The following is a 21,951-nucleotide window of genomic DNA, read 5'->3' as shown; positions in this document are numbered from 1 at the left end:
ACATTAGGTTTCATCTCTCTTGTTTGGGGGGCTTCTCGGGTCAGTCTGTTAAAAAGGTTTCCCAGGCATCTGGGTTTGGAGCTTGACTACTGACGCCCACCGTGGGCATGGGAGAAGGCAGTGGTGACACAGCAGATTTTCCTGTTCTCATGAGAGTCATTTTTGTGACACTTCCAGAGCCTAATGCTTTTTCATTTTGGCCTCTCAAGTTTTACAATAATACGCATACAATAACAAGTGTTTTAAATAACATGTATACACATGCCAGAATGGCTATTAACTGTAAGTTAAATTTTAAAAAGGCTTATATTCATAATATCTGCTGACCCAAGTAAGTTAAGTGTGGTTGCTGTCACTTATGAAAATAACGCAAGGACAATACTGTTAGCTGACAGCACTTTATTACCTGCCCTTCCCTCAGCCCGCATCCAGGAAGACAAAGTGTCCATAAAACTGCAGTATAAACCAAAGGTGGTAAAAAGTACTATACGGTGGGAATCAGAAAAGTAATGTAAAATCTCACAAGCAAAATGAAAGGCAATAATAAACTTCTACCTCCCCCTTCCCACTCCTTCCACGGACACCCCCCCCACCACCTGGAAAGAAACCACACCCTAGGAACAAATCGAGTGTGAGAGGTTTTTTTTTTATTCAATTTGTAAAGGACAGTTTAAAAACAAAATGTTAGTAACACTCTAGAACATTGGCCTGTTCATTTGACATCTTCTCTATTTTCACCAATTTTTATTACAAAAATCAGAAAAGTAAAAACTCATTACAATATTTGCACAGTGTAACCACAGTGTCACTGAAACAAAAGCTAATTTCTATAAAACCATAAACTTAACAGTTTTATTAAGAGAGGTTCAAAATTCTCTCAGTTTACTGAATATACATAGTGGTATATATTGTAAAGCAGAAACCCCCCAAAAAACAAAAACAAGGAAAAAAGAAAATATAAGTCAGAATAGTCAGTTAAATATTTTGACCTGACAGTTCCTACAAATAGTAACTTCCACTACATATAAAGGAAACCGTTATCTGTGGTAAAAATTCTAGAGACAAAGTAGGAAATGTGTAATAAAAACAATCGGAAGTCAGTCCCTGTGCGTGTATTTTCAATGAAATCCAGGGAGTGAGTTACATCATGAAAGAAGGGACATAACTTATGCATCCAAACCACTGTGTGTGTCTACAAGTAAACCTTCACAAGGCAAGCTGCAAAGTTTCAATGAAAGGACTTCGAAAAGCACAAATATTCTTTTCTTCATACAAATCACTCCAAGTCATCTTTGTAAGGCTGGACCTTGCATAGGGAAAGAGCTGTGTTCTGTCAAAAATTCTGCAGGAAGGAGGAAAAGCAAACTTTCAAAATGATGCCCGTGTGCAAAGGGTTAAATCACCAAGCACCTCACTGACTGCCTCCAATTTATCTTCATCAGATACAATTTAATTTGACAAAAGGAAAAATGCCAATTTATGGTGACAGTATTCAGAAGAAATACTGAGACTGGCAGCAGAAAAATTAAATTCTCAAAGTGCATCTTTTAAGAGGTCTGCTATCCAAGAAACACCTATGCACTAAATAAGCTCCACTCGTGCATTCACTAGGACTCACGAGGAATTCGTCAAATACAAGTTTACTTTTTCAGAAAGTTAAAGTATAAAAAAATAGGACAAATTATGGCATTCCTTTAAGTGGATGCTACATTAGTATTCTGAGTTGGTTTCTAGGAAGAATTAATGCTTCCAGACAGAGCCAGACCACTTGTCTTTAAGAGCCATGGTAGAGGTTCATGGTACCCAAGACGGCACTGTCGTATCTTTCTTCCACCTTCACAGAATTGGAATGCTCTATTACACTATTAAGCTCAGGGATGCTTTCAGCAGTGTCCCCAAACCCGTGGTAATGTCCATAGTGCAAATTTTCCCCAATATCTTCCACCCAGGAAGGTCTATTAGCTATGCAGCTACTTGGACTGCCATTCAGGTGCAGAGAACCGCACATCTCAGGGTTAATGCTCATGGTCTTTTCTGGCTCCTCGGTCCCATTAACATAGAGAGAACCCTGGCTACTTGGAAATGGCCGTCCTGGAACTAATCCATTGCTAATTCCATTAGATCCTGTTAAGCACTGGTCATTCCTGCTTTCCATCCCATTGAGCTGAGTCGTGGAAGGGAAGTCCAAATGTCCATTGATGACACATCCGTTTGTCAATGTATTCGATACGGAGCTACTGTTTTTCATATCTGCATTGAGAAATACACCTGTCACCAAAATTCAGAACCAGAAGGGAGGAGAAACTATAAATTGCTGCATTGCTGCTACAATTTTAAAGGACTTAGTTTCTTTTCTTTTAAACAAACCAGTTCCTTTTGCAAAGAAAAATCTGTACATAGATTTAAAAACAAAACACAACAGTAGCATTTTCCTGGTAAGAAAGGAAACATTTATAAATTTCAGCAGTGTTGGGGAGTCAAAAATAAAAAAACTTAAGTTGACAAATATTCTACATGAAAAATACCAATGGTACCAAAAAGCCATCAAAAAACTTCCCATTTTAAGACTATTTTCAGAGAATGGTTTTTAAAATCAACCCTGAAAAAGTCCAGCAGAACTCAGTGTTAGGATTCCCACAAAGGGCGGAAGTAAAACACACACTTCTCCAGCTCTTAAGAGGAGGAAAGTGGTTGTGAAGCAGGTGAATTAAGGCAGCTCCTCGGACGAGGTGAGACAGTGTCACACCTCGCAAGTCAGGAAAGCACACACAGGAATATGAAAGGAACCGCTTTTCCTTGTAACACTCACATCTACACAGTACTTCTGCCAAATGCCACATGGCATCTCCGCAGAGCACAGAACACAGCGACTACAGGAAGGAACTAATGGTTCTCGTGCACACAGTCCTGGGCCACTAGCAGTTCTGAGGTTTCTTCTGAGTTCAGCAAGTAAGGTGATTATGACATCCAAGGTTCCACTTTCAAAAACAACTTATGTTGGAAAATGTTGATAGTTTAATCTGCATCCATTGAGAAGGATGTCTTACCAAAAAAAAATCAATCACAAAACATTTGGGCACATGGGAATAGGCAATTACAAGGTATTTTTCTGTATAATGAAACTAGAGAGTTAATATTCACGTTCACAGGAATTCACAGCACAGTATAATGATCTAAATTTATGTCTTGCTTGATAGTATTAAATTTTATCCCAATCTCCTGCCCTATTAAAGCATGGTATGATGGATGATAAACACTGAAGAGCCGAGTTCTGAGATGAGGACCCACTCTGCTCATCCAGTCACCTAAACATCTCACATGGGGCGATTCTCCCTGCGAAGGGCCTACTTTCAGGCTTGTCATCTAGAGACCTCTGACTTTGCACTCGAACACAGGCATTCTGTGTCCTGAAAATCTCCCTGCCAACAAAAAATCATAGCTTGTTCAATGAACAAAAATATCTTCTACACATTTCATTAATCATCAATTTTCTGGCAATTTAAGTGACAATCACAGTTTAATAACTGCTATAAATTCTTCAGAGGATTATGAATTTTTTTAAAAAATTAAATGACAGCTTTTCTATTTAGTCAAAACTCAAAGCTAGAGAACAAGTGTTTCAAGAACTAAACATGAAATGAAATAAAAAGAAAAAAAGTTGTTCCCGGAAAATATTTATATTAATTTTTTTTTAAAAAGTATAAACTGTTCCTGGGTGATAAAACTCATGGATATGGTGGCAAGTTTGATAGTTATTAATAACTGGTATACTACTAACAAAGATGAAAATTCTATTTTCAGGTGACTGGGTCTATAAAGGTAAAATGAATACCTCCTCAGAAATCTGAGTTGAGGCTTATTTTTTGTTTAATGTTCACTGTGTGTGTACTGCTTTCCTTTAGTGCCCAGTTAATTAGTTCCATTATGCAATGTCAAAATCAAGGTTAGTTGGTAACCTTATATCATTGTGAAAAATCTAATAAAACTGAGCATGAAAATAGCAGACATGCTAGAGACTGGCTAAAACATAACCACGCTTGGCCGGGACTCACACATCACTGGCCACCTCCAATACTGTCCTTTATTCTGCTCCAAAGTGCCTTTCAGGACTCACACTTCCCGCTCACTCATTTACTTATCTACTGCAAGTAATCTCTAGCAATTTAAAATTTTTGTTTATTCAGTCAGATAATGTTATAAATGAAATGATGGAAAATATGGGAATGCTCACTTGGTACCTGTATATGGGATGAGCTGGGCTTTTTTAATGTTATGTTCAAGCTTGGTATTAAATTTAACCTGAAAACCCAGGGAATTAACATTTGAAGATTAAAGAGTGATTACTTCTGCCATTTCAAAAGCATGTACCAATGCCATTTTTTTAAAAAGCTGCCTTTGGGTTTTGTTTCATTTAATTATTTGGCAAAAAGGTGACTCCACCCACAACAATTCTGTAGCTTCTGGAAAGATGTACACATTTCATTTTATTGAACAGAAATTATTTTTTTATGTAAGTCTGGGAAACAAAATATGTAATCTTTTATCCCCAGTGAAGAATTTAGCATAAAGACATACTAATAAAACTTTTAAAAAGCCAGTATCTATTTCTGAATATATTAATATGGCAAAAGAATGCCTAAAATGTTTTCATGGTCACTTAAATCAGAGAACAGTAGGAAAAAAGCATTAACTAAATGGATAAACTTTATTCTGTAAGCTAAAAGAACTGAGCCTTTGCCTTTTAAAAACTGATGACTATCAATACTAAAATTTTAATGTTAGCGTATAGAATGTGTGTTGCGAGACATGTGGTCAGCACTTTACTAGACCCAGAGTGCATGGCACAGAAACCAGAGCAACCACTGAGTGTCGAGTGACAGAGTCCGTACTGGCACGACCGGTTACAAGTCAAAATCACAATGTTAACTAGTTCTCAATGTTTATGGCGAGTCATCCTTCTTGCTGTTTATCACTTTGAAATTACTAGCAATAGATGTTCACTCGGTATATTTGCTCAAAGTCCTCCATCAGGAAATTGAAAATGCAAAACCTTATTAAAATTAAACAAGGCACATTAAGCAAGTTTAAAATCAAAATAGAAAGATTGCACTTATATTTTTCATATCCATAGAATGCACCAAAAACACTTATCCTTGTATCTACAAACTTGCCCAATATACGCAAATTATGTATAACATTCTTTGAAACACTAGACAACAAAGTGCAAAACTCGTTTGAAAGCAGCTGTTAGAAATAATATGCATACTGATTCTTGCAACGACAAGGGGTCTGCATTGCTGAAACAGTATATATTTCTATTTCTTTTGGTCCAACAGAACCACCCTCCTGCTGTGTGGTGTCTTCGACCATTGGATTGTTGTTGCAGCTAACAGGAAACTGTCCACTCCCACCTGTTACAACAGCAAACTCTCTATCGACGTGCATTTTGTCAGCATCGTCTTCTGCCTCGCCGTTCACTAGTGGCATGGAGTAGTCCGAGCTTTGAGCTGCACAGGAAACAAAGGCAATTTTAGATTCCCTGTACATACAAAAAGACTTTCAGACAAATGTTTCTCACTTCTTTTTGTCAGAGCACTGAACATTCCAAAATAATCAATTTCATAATCTAGATGACGAATGAACTTAGTACACTGAGAAACTTTTCCACAGTATAAAGTATTTCCCAAAGTGTGCAGTTTCAATGAAAAGTCATGGAATTTAAGATAGCTATTCTAGGTTTACCCGATGGCATAAATTCTCATTTAAGGCTGTTCTCTGGACAACATAAATTAAAATCTGGACATATTTACAAACATTTTTTAAAAAATTCAGCATATTCTATACTATGCCTCGAAATGTTCATTCAATTGTTTTTCATAAAGAAATACTACGAGAATTCTTGAGTAACATAAAAACCATGAAAATGAATCTCAAATTTTAAAAAAATCATTGACTTCAGAAACAGAAATAAGGTAAAAGCCAAGAATCAAGACAGGCCAGGCCTGTCAATACTGTCCCCATGTGGCACTAGCTCCTGTGCTTCAAGACACAATAAAAATGGAAAAACAAATCATGGAAGTCTTAGTTCCAAGACATTTGGAGATGGAGCTATATGTACATTTCTTATGAAATTATCATTCTTTGTATCTTGGAGGAAAGCTAATATGCACATTTAAACACTTTTCTTCCAAGTATTACATACTCTGTGCGGAAACACTTCTCCCCATAAACCCTAGTAATCCCCACTTCTCAGGAGCAGCCACTCTCCTTTGATAGACAAATCTAGTCTTACGCATGTATTTTCTTCAAAACCATACCCTAAAAATCACTTTTATGCTTTGCTTTTATTCGTTTACAATGGCATGAATACACCCCATCAGCTAAGTTCAAAAGAATCTTTAAAGTGAAAACCCACTGTATGGCTGTATTGTAATTCCACCCCCACTAAATTCCCCCGCTGTCTGAGCTGCTTCAGTTCTCTTTCCTATCGTGAATACCATAATTAAAGTTAACATCCTTGTAAAGGCACCTTTGTGCATGTTTATGAGTCTTTATTCAGATAATAACCAGCATTATTTTTGGCTCAAAGAATATATACAACAAATAAGTAACAACTTTTAATACTAAGTATTTTTCAAATAACTTAAAAGCAGAGATTTGAACTTTGCAGCTTTAATTACTTCCAGTTTTAGAGGCATACAAGTCATTTTCAATATAGGAATGAGCATATTCCTGATTATTCCCTTAACTGTTGAAACCAAAGATGATAACGTAGTCTTAAAAAAAAAAACAAATTCTGAATTAGTATATGGGAAAAACAGAACAGTGTGATTTTGTGTAGCTGGGAAAAAACAGACGTCTGCACAGGTACGAGGCCAAAAACAATTCTACAAATAGAGGTGCTTTGGCATTAAAGTCAGAGGCATTAAACCACGGATTTCCGTCCCTTCTACTTAATGATTTTGTAATCCTCCACAGGCCCAAATCAGTGATAGGCAAGGTTCTATCTTCACTATCAAACAGTGAAGTCCTTTGGAGAGATCAGTGGTTAAAATAAGCGATCTTAAAAGGGGGGAGGGGTGATTGGTGAGGGGTGTCCCAGATACTTTGACAGACTCCACACAACCTTAAGGGAGTTCTTAGCCAGTCTTTTGAGAGATAAACCCGCAGCCGGCATGGGGTCTGGCTTCCCCCCTTCTGCACTCTCCAATGCCTGATAAGCCAAACCAGGTAATATACCGAGAACTGGTGCAGACGTTCACGGCAAAACCACAAATGTCCTTGCAAAAGAAACATCACTGGGGATACAATGCAGCTTTAAGTAGCTATACTCAAGTGTCTGGTTTTGTTTTGGAATTCAGGTGCCAGTGTTCCTTGGGGAAAGTGGCAACTAGGTTACAGCTGCAATTTCAGATCTGTGAAAAGCAGGTTTAAAAAAACCTGACAGAGACACAGAGACCATCCCCACCCCCACAATCTTCCTAAAAGGGTATTTGTCAACTCATTCTTTGAGCCCAATGCGTAGAATAGTACCAATATCAATGAATGAAACCTACTCTCTAGACAGAAAAAGCACAAACACAGAAAGCAAGCAAAAATTATTAACTAGAGTAACCAGTAAAATCGAAAGAATTCCAGTCCTTTTCATAAGAGTGGAAGTGGGACAGGAAGGCAGATCTGCCACTAGGGGGCCAGAGAATCGGAGGCAAAGGAAGTTTGGGGACATTCAAAAAAATATGTATATAGAGCTGGACAAACCCTATTTTAAAGCAAAAATTAATACCTTAACTAGAGGATTATTCAGTGCACTAGGAATTCTCCTCTGAAACTGTTCCATTAAGCAAATAAAAGTGAAACAAGAACAAAGGCTTTCATATTTGGGTAGTCAAATTCTTTAATGTGGTAAGCATATGCTAATTCAGCCAGCCTAGAATTTAATTATTTCCCTGGGGATACACAATCTTTTAGAGAGTTGTTCCCATAAAATATCTGCAAGGACATTTCACTACTTTGGCTGATAATCCAGCTGCCCCAGAACCCTGGGTAATTGATTCCATTCGAATGCCCTCACATCTTCATTCTCAACACTTGCAAATAGGGAGTGCTCAGTTAGATGGGGGCATTAAGGTTGCATTTGTCTGTTAAAATTGCATAAGTCATGAAATTAAAATTGACCTGTTGGAGAATATTAAGAACACTGGATCTGGACTTAACTCCTTTCTCTGAAAGCCACAGACGTCACCTGTGGCATTTTCTTCCCACATATACCTATCACCATTGCCAAAGGAACCATTTAAATATCCCATGTTGCATCTTAGAAAGGTGGCTTGTAAACATTTCAGAAAGTCTTCTTCCAAAATTGTAAATTTTGATTGTTTTGGAAAAGCACCTTCCCTTCCTGCTTTCCTTACTTCTAGTTAAAAGGAAAAATTACTGAACATTTTGTAAAATACCCTTACCTTTTGACTGCCAAAGCAGGTATTTGTTGAGATTCTAGTACATTAAATTGCACCTTTATGACAGAAAAATCCCCTAAGATAGGCTCAAAATAAACAGCTTCCTTCCCCCACAGGCAGAATCACTGCCCAAGCCTTCTTCATCCTTGACCTCCAGAGACAAGAAAGATGCTCCATTCAGGAAGGTGTCCAGGACAATGCTAATAAAACTAAATGATTTTTATAAAGCAGCTCCAGCTGAAGTCCGGAAGTCCTGTTATTCCATATTGAGCAAATGGTTTATAAATGGGGAGGGGAACCCCTAAACCTAATTACATAGATACTTCCTTGTACCATCATAAACAAAACCCCATTTTGAGAAATATTACCCCAAAGCACTTTTCATCAAAATCAGCCACTCAAATAACTTTGGATTTTATTTCACCCTCCAGAGTTTAAGGCCATATCTACGATGTCTATGTTCTGACCAAAGTGTTTTGATAAACATGACTGCATGAAAGATCTTTTAAGGTATGAATTTTTGTAGTACAACTTGCTTCCAAAGGACTGTTTATATTTGAGCAGTACAAAAAGGACAAGGAATTACTACTCCTTTTAGTTCTTTTACATCAATATAGTTTCCAAGGGAAAATCACTCCAATTACCTTAAAATATTTGAAAATGGTTTCTTGAACTCCTTACTGTGGAGAATAGGTAACTTTCAGATTCATGGTACCAAAGTAAAAAAATTAAAGAGTGAATTTTACAGGGAACATCTCTAAGAGGTGGTTCAAACTATGCATTTATGTAGCCAAGATATTATTTCAGGAACCCATAAAAAAAGCCAAACCTGTACTTCAAAAGAAATTATTTTAAACTCTTCCAAATACTTTTACATGTGAAGTTATTTTAAAAAATATTTTATATGCATGTTACATTAGGGGAAAAAATACTTTTGTCATGAGAACCAAAAACTTATCTAAAGAATGAATTGAGGCCTGGCTGGAATGGCTCAGTTGGCTGAACACTGCCCCATGTACTGAACAGTTGCCAGTTTGATTCCGGGTCAGGGCACGTAGGTTGAGACTTCAATCCCTAGTCAGGGAGCCTATGGAAGGCAATTGATCAGTGTTTCTCCCTTCCTCTAAGTATATACTCAGGTGAGGATTTAAAAAAAAAAAAAAAAATTCAGAATGAGCAGAGACTTAAGCTCAAATATTTAAATAGCAAATCAAAACAAAATGCCAGAAATTAAATGAACTAAGGCAACCAATCTAAAATTACATGCTAAAAACCTGGTCAAAGAATGGATATAACTAGAGCTATTAAATCCAAGAACAACTTCACTTAGAACATTCAGGTAGTTGGGGGGAAGGGGGAATCTTGTTTTAGTGATTAAGAATTACTGCCCCAATACACTGTTTACAGCAAGTAAATGGTAAAATGAAAAAAATCAATTCTTCCTTTCCCAAAGAGAGGAGTGGCGACAGGTGTGCTTATCTATGCTTACAAATATGAACTTATACACACACTCTCTTAAGTGACATGCAGAACAATTTTAGGACTACCACTGCCAAGAACTGGAGTATTATAAAACTTAAGGAGTAAATAATTAAAATAATGCTCAGTAGACAAATGATGAACACTGGAAGAGGAGCTATGAAAGTTCACCTGGTGTCAAGCAATGATTCCTCCGGTGATGGTGACGAGTATTATCACTTCATGTACATGTGGAACAGTGCTCATCCTTAGGTTTGCATAATTATTACCTGCAAACTTAAATGCCAGGCGTCAAGCACACTGTCTTCTGAACTGACATCCTCAGGCCGAGTGTTAGGAATGGCAATTTGGGAAGGCTGCATGGTGAGTTTAGTGTGCAAGATGTGAATCGCTAACCCTGGTTCACCAAAATGAATCCTTATCTTGAGAAGGAAAATAAAATGCCCTGAAAACCTGCATGATGCTTCAAATCAAATTTATATAGTAAAAGGATTTAGGAAACCTAGGATGCTTAAAACAGAGATGCTAGCCAAATGAGCTCACTGTAAAACCTTCAGAAACTAGTTTTAAAAACTCTCTAGGTACATTTCTGCATCTTATTAGAATTTAAGTGACAATCCTTTTAAAAACAAACAGAATTTAAGATTTATCCTACAAGCCTACACTCATGGTCACAGACTCATACAATTCTTGCATGAGGGCACAATGAAGCTAACACTTAATACCACTCCAAAATATTAATCAGGCATTAAACAAAAACTAATTGTTTTTTAAAATATTTTTAAGAGATTTTAAAATACATTAAAAAAAATATACTGAAACATGTTACAAATAAATGATAATGCTGAGCAACACTTCATTAAAAAACACCACTTTTAAAGTGTAGACATACCTCCTTATGTGCTTTATTATAGCACCTTCTAGATTACTGGGCTCATAACTTATGAACACTATGAATTTGATAAACTATTACACTTAAGTTTATACATTCATTTCTACAAAAAAGTCACATAATCACAAGTTTTTATAGTGACCAAGATTTTAAGTTACGTAGATACTATAATTTTTATTGTCATAACAAAAATGTTTTTGTCTGGATATACTCTGGTTAAAGAGACAAAGCACTGCTCGGCCAGGCGTGGCTCAGTGGATGAGCATCGACCTAGGATCCAGGCGATTGGGGTTCGATTCCCGGTCAGGGCACATGCCCGGGTTGTGGGCTCGATCAGTCTCTCTCATCATTGATGTTTCTATCTCTCTCTCTGCCTCTCCTTTCCTCTCTCTGAAATCAATAAAGATATATTTAAAAAAAAAAAAAAAGAGAGACAAAGCACTGAAGAGAGATGTTGACCCACATCAAATTTAAAATCAGCTAAAACCTCTAGCCAGCCAGGGTTTTCTAATACTATACTTGCATAGTTGATTTTTTTTTTTTTAAAGCCAAAGGGCACAACTTTGTATTTTTAGCAAATCTTATCTGAGCGTGTAACTTCAGAATTACTTTTCACTGTCATCTCTAAATTTCCTTCTAAGTTTGCTAAATATTCTTGCCAAGCTATTAATTTGTCCTGCTAAGCTATTAAGATATTTTACACAGAGATATACATATATATAACTTTTTCCTAGATAAAAGGGAGGTTTTTTCCCCAACTTAGAGTTACTAGCTGATTTTGATTATTTGCAAACTTCAAAACTAAAGATAAAAAAAAACAGAATAACACCTAGAACTTGACTTACCTTAGAGATTTAAGTCCTCAATGTCAAAGTGACATACCAGGTCTTACGATACACACTACACTGTGGGGCAGGCACTGAGACCAGCTGAGGCCAAATTACAGTGCAAGTGGAACAGTACAGCAAACACCTACATTCCCAGATGTGAAACTATGTTTTACTACCAGACAAACAATTGTTGTAAGCTCAGGGACATTTACATGAAACAAAAAAATCAGGCACAGGGGCAAAATTTTTTTAATAGTTATATTTCCAACAGGTACAACAAACAAGAAAACTCTTTCTAATTCATGGCAGGTAAACCACGGTGTGCAGAACAGTTATATACACACGTTCACATGTGAGCTGTCAACAATGCCCCCTGATATCCTCCCTTTCTGTAAATGGCCAATCTTCAAAGTAGTAACACAGGAAAAACTCCACCATCACTGCACCAGAATCCTCCAGGCACAGTGCCACCTTAAGTGAAGGTCCCATCTTGAGGTGCTTTCAGCCATAAAAAAGAAAACACGTTAAAAAAAAAAAGTCTGCTCTTTCCCACCCTACAAAGTGGTCTCACCTTCAGTTCTAGCTTTCTTCACTCCAAAGGGTTCCGAATCTTCCAAGCATCTCTTGCGATTTGTTCCCACACTAACATGATTAGGAAATATATTCTGATGGCCCCCATTTAAGGTGCCATTATTATAGAAACGGTTCAGATGACAATTCTGGAGGTTCAAGAGAAACTGGGTACATTCTTGGAAACCCTGGGTTTGAGCAATGTCTGCTGCTGTCAGGCCACTGGCATTTCTCAGGCTGTATGACACAAAAACACTGAATTACATCCCATTAGCATTTTCATCTGGTCTCTGCTCCTGCCGAACTGACTAACTATCTGAAGGTGATATGAAAGAGTATACAGATTTACAGCAAGTCTTCATTAAAGAAGGAATTACTCATCCTAGCTCTGTAACTAACTTCTCTCTTATGCACATTTGATTACTAAGCAAGATTTGGGAGATAATTTAAAAATCAATATAGTAAACTTTAAAAAAAGGCAACTTCCTATTTAACTTCTCAAAATCATTTTTTTGTTAGTCTGAAGAACTTAAATTTATGCTAACTTCAGACTTAACCTGAATTCTATATTATCTGCACTTAATTTTAATAATCCATTCCTTTAGCTTGAGTAAAATCATTAACAAACAAACATGTACTGAAATTGTCCATGGCATTCATAACAATTGGCTTCCTAAAAACAAAGGTGTGCAATGGCTTACCAACAAGCCAGATTTTATGCTAACATGTGACACTATAAGTGGAAGTTTAGAAGGATGTCCTGACATTAAAATAATTTATCATTAGACTGGAGATATGAAAAGCTGAGGAGTTTTTTTTTTTTTTTTTGGCCTTACTTAGGAAAATTTGCAGGAATTGGCATTCTAGAGCATTTGAGTGGATGTTTCCTGTGAAAGCCAAATACTATTCTAGGAACTCATGGCCTAGGCTGAGAGCCCTACTACAGAACAGAATCAACATTTTGCGTGGCTAACAGCACTAACAAGTAAAGGTCTGATGCCTTCTATAGTAGCTAAGATCCAAATTAAAGGAGGAAGTGGTGGCGGATCCTAAGTGAAAGATCTGAGTAAGATGAATATAAAAGAACCAGTTGAACTTGTAGATCATAATTCGAAAACAATAAAAATTTAGAGAACAAAAGCAATTCCATGTTGAAGTTCCCCTGGAGGACAAGAAAATACACTGCTCTGTGAAATAAATCTGTAAAAAAAGCAGAACAGGTTGTTAGCTACAGGTTGATAAACTGAAACTGCTGAAGTACCAAACAGCAAAGATACCTCCCATACTTACTCAGCAAGCTATGCTATGAACAGAGCAAAGGAATGGCCAAAGAAGGCTTTATTTTGTGTAAGTGAAATAACCAATGCAGAACCCTTGATTCTTGTTTCCTAGGTTAGTATTAATACAAAAATAAATAAGAAAATAATTTTTTTTCCCAGAGAGAAATCTGGAGAATTGGGGACAAATAAGCATTTTTCATTTTTAAATATAACAGGCCTTGAATTCATATTTCCAGCCATTATACTCATAAAGCTCCACCTCAGGAATGAAAAATCTCTCTATATATATTCTTGGACAATCACTAAACGTGTCTTCACTTCTTAGAAAATGAGATAAAGAAATATATCATACATTTTGAAGAAAGGCAGAAGCCCAAACTCAATTTTATCAGATATAAAAGAGACAAAATTTATCAGATATAAAAGACAAAATTTAAGAGTCCCAGAAACCAACAATATTTTCTTAAACATATAAGGCAGTTGTGTGCAGCTACTGAGGACTAAAATTGACATTTAAATTTTACCTCACGGGTGTGAATTCTGATTATTCTAGAATTCTTAATATTTTTATTTTAATACATAATAAATTAAATGGAAAGCAAACACCAAAGTTTGGGCAGAGCAAATTACATGTATACAAAATGATCATTGATTTTTAATATCAGCTTGTTATTCAAATGTAACATTAAAGTGAGTGTACAGCTGGCTGATTTTTAAATGGTGTAATTTCATTTTCAGAAGATACCGTAAGTGAAGATGGTCCAAAAAGGTCTTTTTCAAGAATGAAGACACAAAAGTAAAAGTTGCCACCTGAAATTTTTTAAAAAAATTCTAGCTCTTCAAAATTTGAAAAGATGAAGACCCAGAACATAAACAAACTTTACACAATGATCGTTTCTACAGCTAAATATGTCTTGCTCTCCAAAATCAAAGAATACAGAAATGAGAAGTTGTTGCTTAAAATTGAAACAAATAAAGGTGACAGTAAAGATTACTCCTTAGTGGATCAGAGAATAAAAAAGAACAGCACACAGATTTTTTTTAAATGGCATTTACCACCATAAATGCCAGTTCACCATGGAAAACTTGTTTAAGGAGCATGGCAACGTTCTGAAGTTATTGAAAAGATTAACATTCAAATACACCCAATTCCTTTACTCTTCATTCAGAAATTGAACAGTAGACTGAATATGGGTTAGAATAGCAGTTTGCTTTTCTTCAAAGGAAATATAACCTTAAAGAAAAATAAGCAACAAATTAATGCCAATATCCACAGACTGTAGAGAGTGTGGAATTATCTGCCTAGATCTAAGACCCAGACATCACCTTACCCTGCCTCCTTCCTTCCCAAAAGTAGTCAAACACTTGCACGTCACTCATCTGAGAGTCAACCAAATTTCTAGGTTGTGTGAGGTATTATCTTCAAAATTCAAAAGAACTAGAGTCAACTCATACTATATACTTCCTATGCATGGACCAACCAAGGAAGGGAGAACAATCACAAGTCAAACTGATTCTTTACATAATTTTGGGGTACCGGAAATTAGAGTGATCCAAAAGGGAAGACTAAACATTCTATAAAGTATATGGACAGATATCAGAATCTGGAACATTCAACGACTGTGGGAGAATTAATCAGGAGATAATAATATTGGCAATATTCCTATAGTATTATCAGAATAGAAGTATCCTTTCTCTACTTCTAGGGAGCTATAGAAGATTTCAACTATAGTATATTATTTCCCAGGTTACTAAGGACTGAATATACACACTATATAGTTTACTTTAATAGCCTTTATATTCCTCTCAAGCAAAAGATCTGTTAATAACACTGATACACAACAACCAAAACTACCATTCCCCTCTTCTGCCTCTAAATGTTCTCCCTGCCATCTCCTCTCCTACTTCCCTACATTCATTCCTCCATTCTCTACCCTGGTGAAATGTTTAAACTCCCTAATTCTGCTCTGCTCACATTTAAAAACTTCCAAGTGGTGCTCAATCACAGAATGGACAGTATAGAAATTGGCTGGAAAGGAATGTTAGGCATCATCTAATTCAGAGGGAGAACCTTTTCTGTAAAGGGCTAGAAAATAATTATTTTAGGCCTTAGAAGCCACAGTTTCAATTATAACTACCCTGTTATTGTAGCCTGAAAGCAGCCTCAGACAATATATATAAACAAATGAGCTTCACATGTACTATAAAAAACCTTAGTGAGTATTGAAATTAGAATTTCGTATGACTTTATGAGCCACAAAATATTCTTCTTTTGTTTTCTGGTCAACCATTTAAATATGTAAAAATCATTCTTAGTTTATGGGCCATTCAAAAACAAGCATCAGGCTGGGTTTGTTAACATTCAGCCAATAGACGAAACTGGTAACTAGTACTCTCTATTAACAGCTGTCTATGAGTTCTTGAAAAAGTCTTTCTAGTATTTTTATGAACTATTCAATTCAAACAAAAAGATAACTTTTAAAAAGTTGTTGAATCTGTTAAATAGCAAAACGTTAAATACCAAGAAAAATATCTAAAGGCAAACTTTAGAAGGATGTAAACTAAAAGACCTTGACAGAGCATGCAGAATATAACTATTCTATTCCATTTGAGTGTTTCCTATTAAATATTCTAAGTGTCTTACAATTCAGTTAGGCAATGTCTCTAATATGAATAATGTAAAAACTGTCTTTATAGGTCTTAATTCCTCAAAAGCCACTTTTTAAAGTTTAATAAGTAGAGAGGACTTTCATATGAACTATAGAGCCTGAAAATCACGTGGATTTCCAGGTAAAAACTAGAATAATCATTACATGGTAGCATTCTCAAAACACTTTATTGTTTAACAAAAGCAGCTCAAATCTTCAAATTCTTTTTTCATATAAGCTATCCTATTTGATAAGCATGTTTCATTGTTGATGTTTTAAAATTCTGTTTTAAGAGCTGAAACAGTAATCCTGGTTAAAATGTATCATCAATTCATTAACCCTTCAAGCTCTATTTAGTGTTCCCAGTTTAAGTAGGTGTTAAACCTAAGCTATCTCGTTATTTTCCTAAAATTCAACAGGAGCTGGGCACATGAATTTGATTTAGGATTTACAGGTTCTGTGATAATTTCACATTCAAATATGGTACTTAGTTCTGCTGAAACTTTTTAAACAGTCAAGCTTTTATCTTTCAATCAATCCATAGGTGTTCACTGTGTGTGTGATAAGGTCACACTGCACTAACTGCTGGCCACTCCTATTAACCTCAAGTGAGGTACTGGTAAAGACAAACGTTAACATGAACTGCAGTCTTGACACACACTAGTCCAAGGAGAAATTTATAGTATCTGGAAGAAAATGTTCAAAATTACTCTCAAAAAACGTTATTTTGCATGAAAATTGTAGTAATGAAAGTGTACACATTAGACAAAATATTTTTAAAACATACACTTTTGAATTTAGTGCCTTTAATTGACACACTTGGGCACACAGACTATGCCTAATCTAAAATTTTCCTTTGTCCGTTTCTGAAAACAAGAGATGTCCCACATGGGACTAAGTTGCTCTACAGCTCTAGTTCACCCTCTCTGGTCCTAATATTCACTTTAAAAATCTTTGAAAATGGGCAGAGATTTAAAGAAATCAGGTATTTGTCAACTTGATGTTCCAATCAGGTCCGATTTGTTGAAGTAAGTGAAAGTTGACATGATCAGATTTTTTAGGCTAGTAAAATCAATATGCTACTATTTATTATGGAAGTGATCTGTAGGTTCTAGTTCCTGAAATAGTAAGAACATGAAAAGCTATCTTTGGGTAGACCACCCACTTTCTTCCAATGGTTCCTAGTATTCTTTCAAAACTGGAATATGAAAACATGGAAAGACATGGAAGAGTCTGTAACTATGAATTATTTGCTCTGCTAAATAACTGGAAAAAAAAATCAAACTGGTATTTTTTAAACTTTAATAAAGTTAAAAAACATAAATGCTAAAATACTGTATTTTCTGTAATAAAATTCCAAATAGAATAAAGTTTATTATACCTAAGAATGCCTCTCCAAAGAACTTTAAAACAAATTCCACTCTGCTGCCAGCCAATCCCCCATCTATTTTCCACTTATAGTGTCACAAAATTAGAATATATGAGAAGCCATTCTAATAAGAACAGTTTTTATTTTTAATTTGAAAAACCACGGATCAGGAAATACCTGAAATATAATTTTTAGAATCTGAGTTGTCACATCACCTTCAGGATGTTTTCTTTCTGTTAATGCCATGTGACAATGAAAGATAACCACAATTTTTATATAAATAATATTTCTGTTAAAATTCTGATCTCAACTTAACTATTGTTAGTTTACAAATAAAAAGGTAGATATCATAAATTAGGGTAAGCAAAGCATGCAAATCTAAAGAATCTATATCTGAATTCCTAGATTAGCATTAAAACCAATCACCGCAACAAATACCTCAACAGTATGCCTCGTGTGGAGAAAGGAAGCCATACTGAACATTCAATGCCACAACTGTAAGGTTTTCGGAGAAGCACCTGTGGCAGTTTCAGCAGTTTCTATATGGAATGCTCCCCCTTTCTAGGATTACTTGAAAAAATCAAGTCAATTCGAATTACGTAGCTGTAAAACATTGACATGTGTAGTTTTTACAGATTCAGAATCTTCTGTGTGATTTAAAACGGGCAATGGTTCATAAAACAGGAAACTTATAAATAACAAGGGATCACATATTTGCAGGCAACATTTGGATTAAAAATACATATACATACATGAAGTGCAGAAGCACATTTATTGAGCGTAAGCCAGTCATGTGACCTCCTTGACCAAAAGCTATTGTTCTATAACACTGCCTTCTCAATCACTTCTAATAATTTTTAGCATGAAGCCAATTTAATTATGTCAATATTTCAACAAAATTTAACAGTATGGACTAAAAACCATTAACTCACGATTCTGGTTACTTTAAAATTTGGTATGCTGTATCTCAAATACATTAGTAACTATTCCTAGATGGAAATAAGCAAATACATGGAATCATTAAAAAAAAAAAGATTAAAAACATTACTAAATGTCCATTTGTACAAACAAAACATTAGCAAACATCATAAAATTTCTTCAGTAAAAGAAAAATGTGTATTTTTAACCCTTTGGTATCCAAACTCTTAAATAATTATGAAGACTTTCTTAAATATATTCTTTAAGTAACAATAGGAAGAAACTATTTTTTAAAGTTTCTACCTGAATTAATTTGGTGCCAAGTTTTCATTTTAAGTTCAACATTGTTGAGGACAGTTTTTACACTGCAACTGAACCCCAATTATGTTTGCATACATTAAAATATAAGAGTATTATTCAAATACTCTGATGAAATATTTAACATGCTCCCACTATATTTTAGCAACGGAAAAATATATTTGAATTTAGAAATATATTTTGAATTTGGTTTTATGTGAAAGCACTATTTATAAAAGCAGTGGTTAAACAACTACTAAAACCTATATATTACTCAAACATGAAAAATAATCAAAATTCTAAACTAAATTTGTCAACAACTCTACAATATTGTCAGCCCACCAACTGCTCCTGCCCAGCAGGCACAATTTTAATAGCTAGCTCAGCAAGTTCATTCCTCCACCTTGCTCGAAACACTTTAATAAAAGAAAAAAAGACCTAGGAAATAGTAAGATCAGACAAGTTTGCCACAGCGACAAATAGGTAAGGGACGCAACACTAGGTAGAATGACTGGAATGCAGAGGATCCAAAATCAGAAACTACTAATTAGAGTTATAATTCTAATATATTTCATAGTTGGATTATTCTGAAGAATAAGTGAACAAAAGAAACCACCAAAAGTACAAAAAAAAACAAAAACCCACAAATTTCAAACATGAATGAATGGCTAATAAAGTAAACCTGGATTATTTTGCCAAGGGTAAAAGTTGCGAACAAATTTCTTGCACTCATCACATGATTTGCCCTAATAAAAATTTTGCTTCCAGAGGGTTCTATGGATAAATAAATGTGAGTCATAAAAATATGGCCACCAACTATGAACCAAACTAAACCAACTGTATTTCAATGAAAAATTCCTAAAAGTTCAGCAACATACTTTTTTTGGCAACACTGAAGTCTATTACGATCATTTTTGTTATTACAGCGAACTGTGCCTGTTTTCTAAATTAGGCAAGAAAGATTTTTTAGAGTGAGTCACTGAAAACTTGTTTATTTAAGGCTATAGAAGCTTCTTCAGTTATCTGATAATTACAGTTAAGTTCTTCTTGGGATCAAAATAATTATGTTAAAATATACATAGCCCATTTGAAGATCTGGTTATGACAGAATCAATGGCTTCTACAGAAATGCTCTCTTACAAAAAGCTGTGAGACTTTGTCATAACCTAAACACTGGCACCTGTATAATGTAGTATTAAAATGGACTAGCAAATTTGCCTGAAATGCAAGTAATTCTGGTTTTACTCTAAATCCTGCTAAACCCACACCCCCTTCTTTTTACTCCAAGGCATAAGAAAAGCTACTTTAATATCTGGTTGATATGGAAACATTCTCCACTTCAATCTCTCAAGAAAATATAAAGTAACCAAAATTAATAGGTGCAAAAATACTAAAAGATAATACAAGGCTCAAAACCTGCACTTTAAATTGTTAGTAAAAAGGTCTTAATTATCAGCAGATATTAAGTTTTCAAGCATCTCTTTCTGAAATCACATTAAGAAAATCTTATATTGTTACTAATTTGATCACAAAAGAAAAATGAGGCAATAACTTTTCCATGCCAAGTGTAGGCCCTTGTTTCACTCAAAAAATCCTAAATATGGATCAGGCAGCATTCAACTATTCGCTGCACTGAAAAACTGAACTGCCATACAAGCAAAATTAAGGATGACTACCAACTTAATGAAAACTCCATACTTGTCATACTTGAGAAAAAATGAGAATGAGAAGCATCTGTACAAGTGTAGATCATTTAAAGTACACACTTAGTCTGGTCATAGAACTAATGTTTAATATTGTGTATTTTTATTTTTAGGTCTAAACAATGACAAATAATAATGACCATCATATATAACAAGTAGAAACAAAACCTCACATGAAAAAGAAAACTTGGCACCAAAACTCAAGATGTAAAATAAGAGAAGAAAAAGAAACTCCATCAATATACTCACGTGTGGTGCTAGAAAATGTAATACGATGCACAGCAGTTCACATGCGTTATCTTACAGATGCAGCCTACATTGACAAGTTAAGTTACATAACAAACCATTCTAGCTACAGATGTGTGGTACAGCTGCCCTAACCACTATCTACCCAATGACCAAAAAGCAGCAACTTAAGACTTTGGCCACTTTATGCAGCTGATATATAAAAAGCAAAGTAGAAATTAATAACAAAATTATTAAATCCCACCAAGTGTGATAAAATACTGATATGAGACAATTTTAATCTATTCATGGGAAAAGGAAAAATTTATATTATCTCCTAAGTATTATGGAATGTAATAATCTGGCCTGTTCTGAGCTGAAAAAAGAAAAGTAACTTTAAGTAAATTAATTATGTATCCCTTGATCTTAAAATAGAAAAAGGCATTTTATTTGCTAGGACTACACTTTACCATATGAACAGTATTATAGGAAACAAGTAAAATAGATCTAAGTATCATAATTTGGGGGAATCAAACTATTACCTGTTGGTAGACTAAAACTGTTAAAACTATAAAAATGTGCCGAAAAAAATATCAAAAAGCAATTTACAATTTAGCTTACTAGTAAAACTGACATTTTATCTAGGTGTTAAAACTAAATAACCCCACATATAATTGCAATAAATAATGATTACTTGTGCTCCATCTCCAGGCCAAAGACTTATAATTTTAAGAATTGCTTTTGGCTAGGTGGCTCAGGCTAAATATTTCTTCTAAAAAATATCTGAAAGTTCAGTCAAGGGAAATCACCATAATGCAGGGTCTCGAGGGAGTGGCTCTTATACTGAGAAGAAAAAACAGACTGGCACTTGAGGCCATGCTCAGTCACACTTGGTGGAAAAGAGATACTCGAGGGTCCTGTAACCAAGGACAGAATTGTAAATAAAATGATCTCATTTTTAAAAGACACCTATTAAAAGGACATAGCAATAGATATTTATTGGCTTAAAGGATTAAGCTAGTCATTAAAATGAATAAAACTAACATTTTAGTAATAAAATGTTCAGGACCAATTAAGAAAATTGTTTAGAAAAATAAGTCATTAAAAAGATCAACTTCTAATTATTTCAATAAATGACAAGCAATTTAATCAATTATTTTATATGACTCTGTATTTTATAAGCAAAGTTTCTGTTACTAAAGATGAGTTTTTAATCTAAATACAACTAAGAAAACTGCATATATATCTTTGTTTTAAAGCAATCCATTGAGAATTCTCAATGTT

General features: G+C 34.9%; 1 protein-coding gene across 1 annotated transcript in view; it reads right to left on the bottom strand.

The window, feature by feature from the left end:
• Nucleotides 1-625: 625 nt before the first annotated feature.
• The window catches only part of ANKRD10 (ankyrin repeat domain 10), a 32,606-nt gene continuing 11,280 nt past the window's right edge, over nucleotides 626-21,951 (bottom strand). Inside the window, exons 4-6 of the mRNA XM_016204153.2 lie at nucleotides 12,229-12,464; nucleotides 5,412-5,507; nucleotides 626-2,250 (exon numbers count right to left, since the gene is read on the bottom strand). Of these exons, the coding sequence (XP_016059639.1) occupies nucleotides 1,775-2,250; nucleotides 5,412-5,507; nucleotides 12,229-12,464 (808 nt within the window). The 3' untranslated portion in view covers nucleotides 626-1,774. The remainder of the gene's footprint in view (nucleotides 2,251-5,411; nucleotides 5,508-12,228; nucleotides 12,465-21,951) is intronic.

The sequence above is a fragment of the Miniopterus natalensis genome, chromosome 2, assembly GCF_054644295.1.
Source record: "Miniopterus natalensis isolate mMinNat1 chromosome 2, mMinNat1.hap1, whole genome shotgun sequence".
Taxonomy (NCBI): domain Eukaryota; kingdom Metazoa; phylum Chordata; class Mammalia; order Chiroptera; family Miniopteridae; genus Miniopterus; species Miniopterus natalensis.
This window is presented reverse-complemented; position numbering and strand designations above follow the sequence as displayed.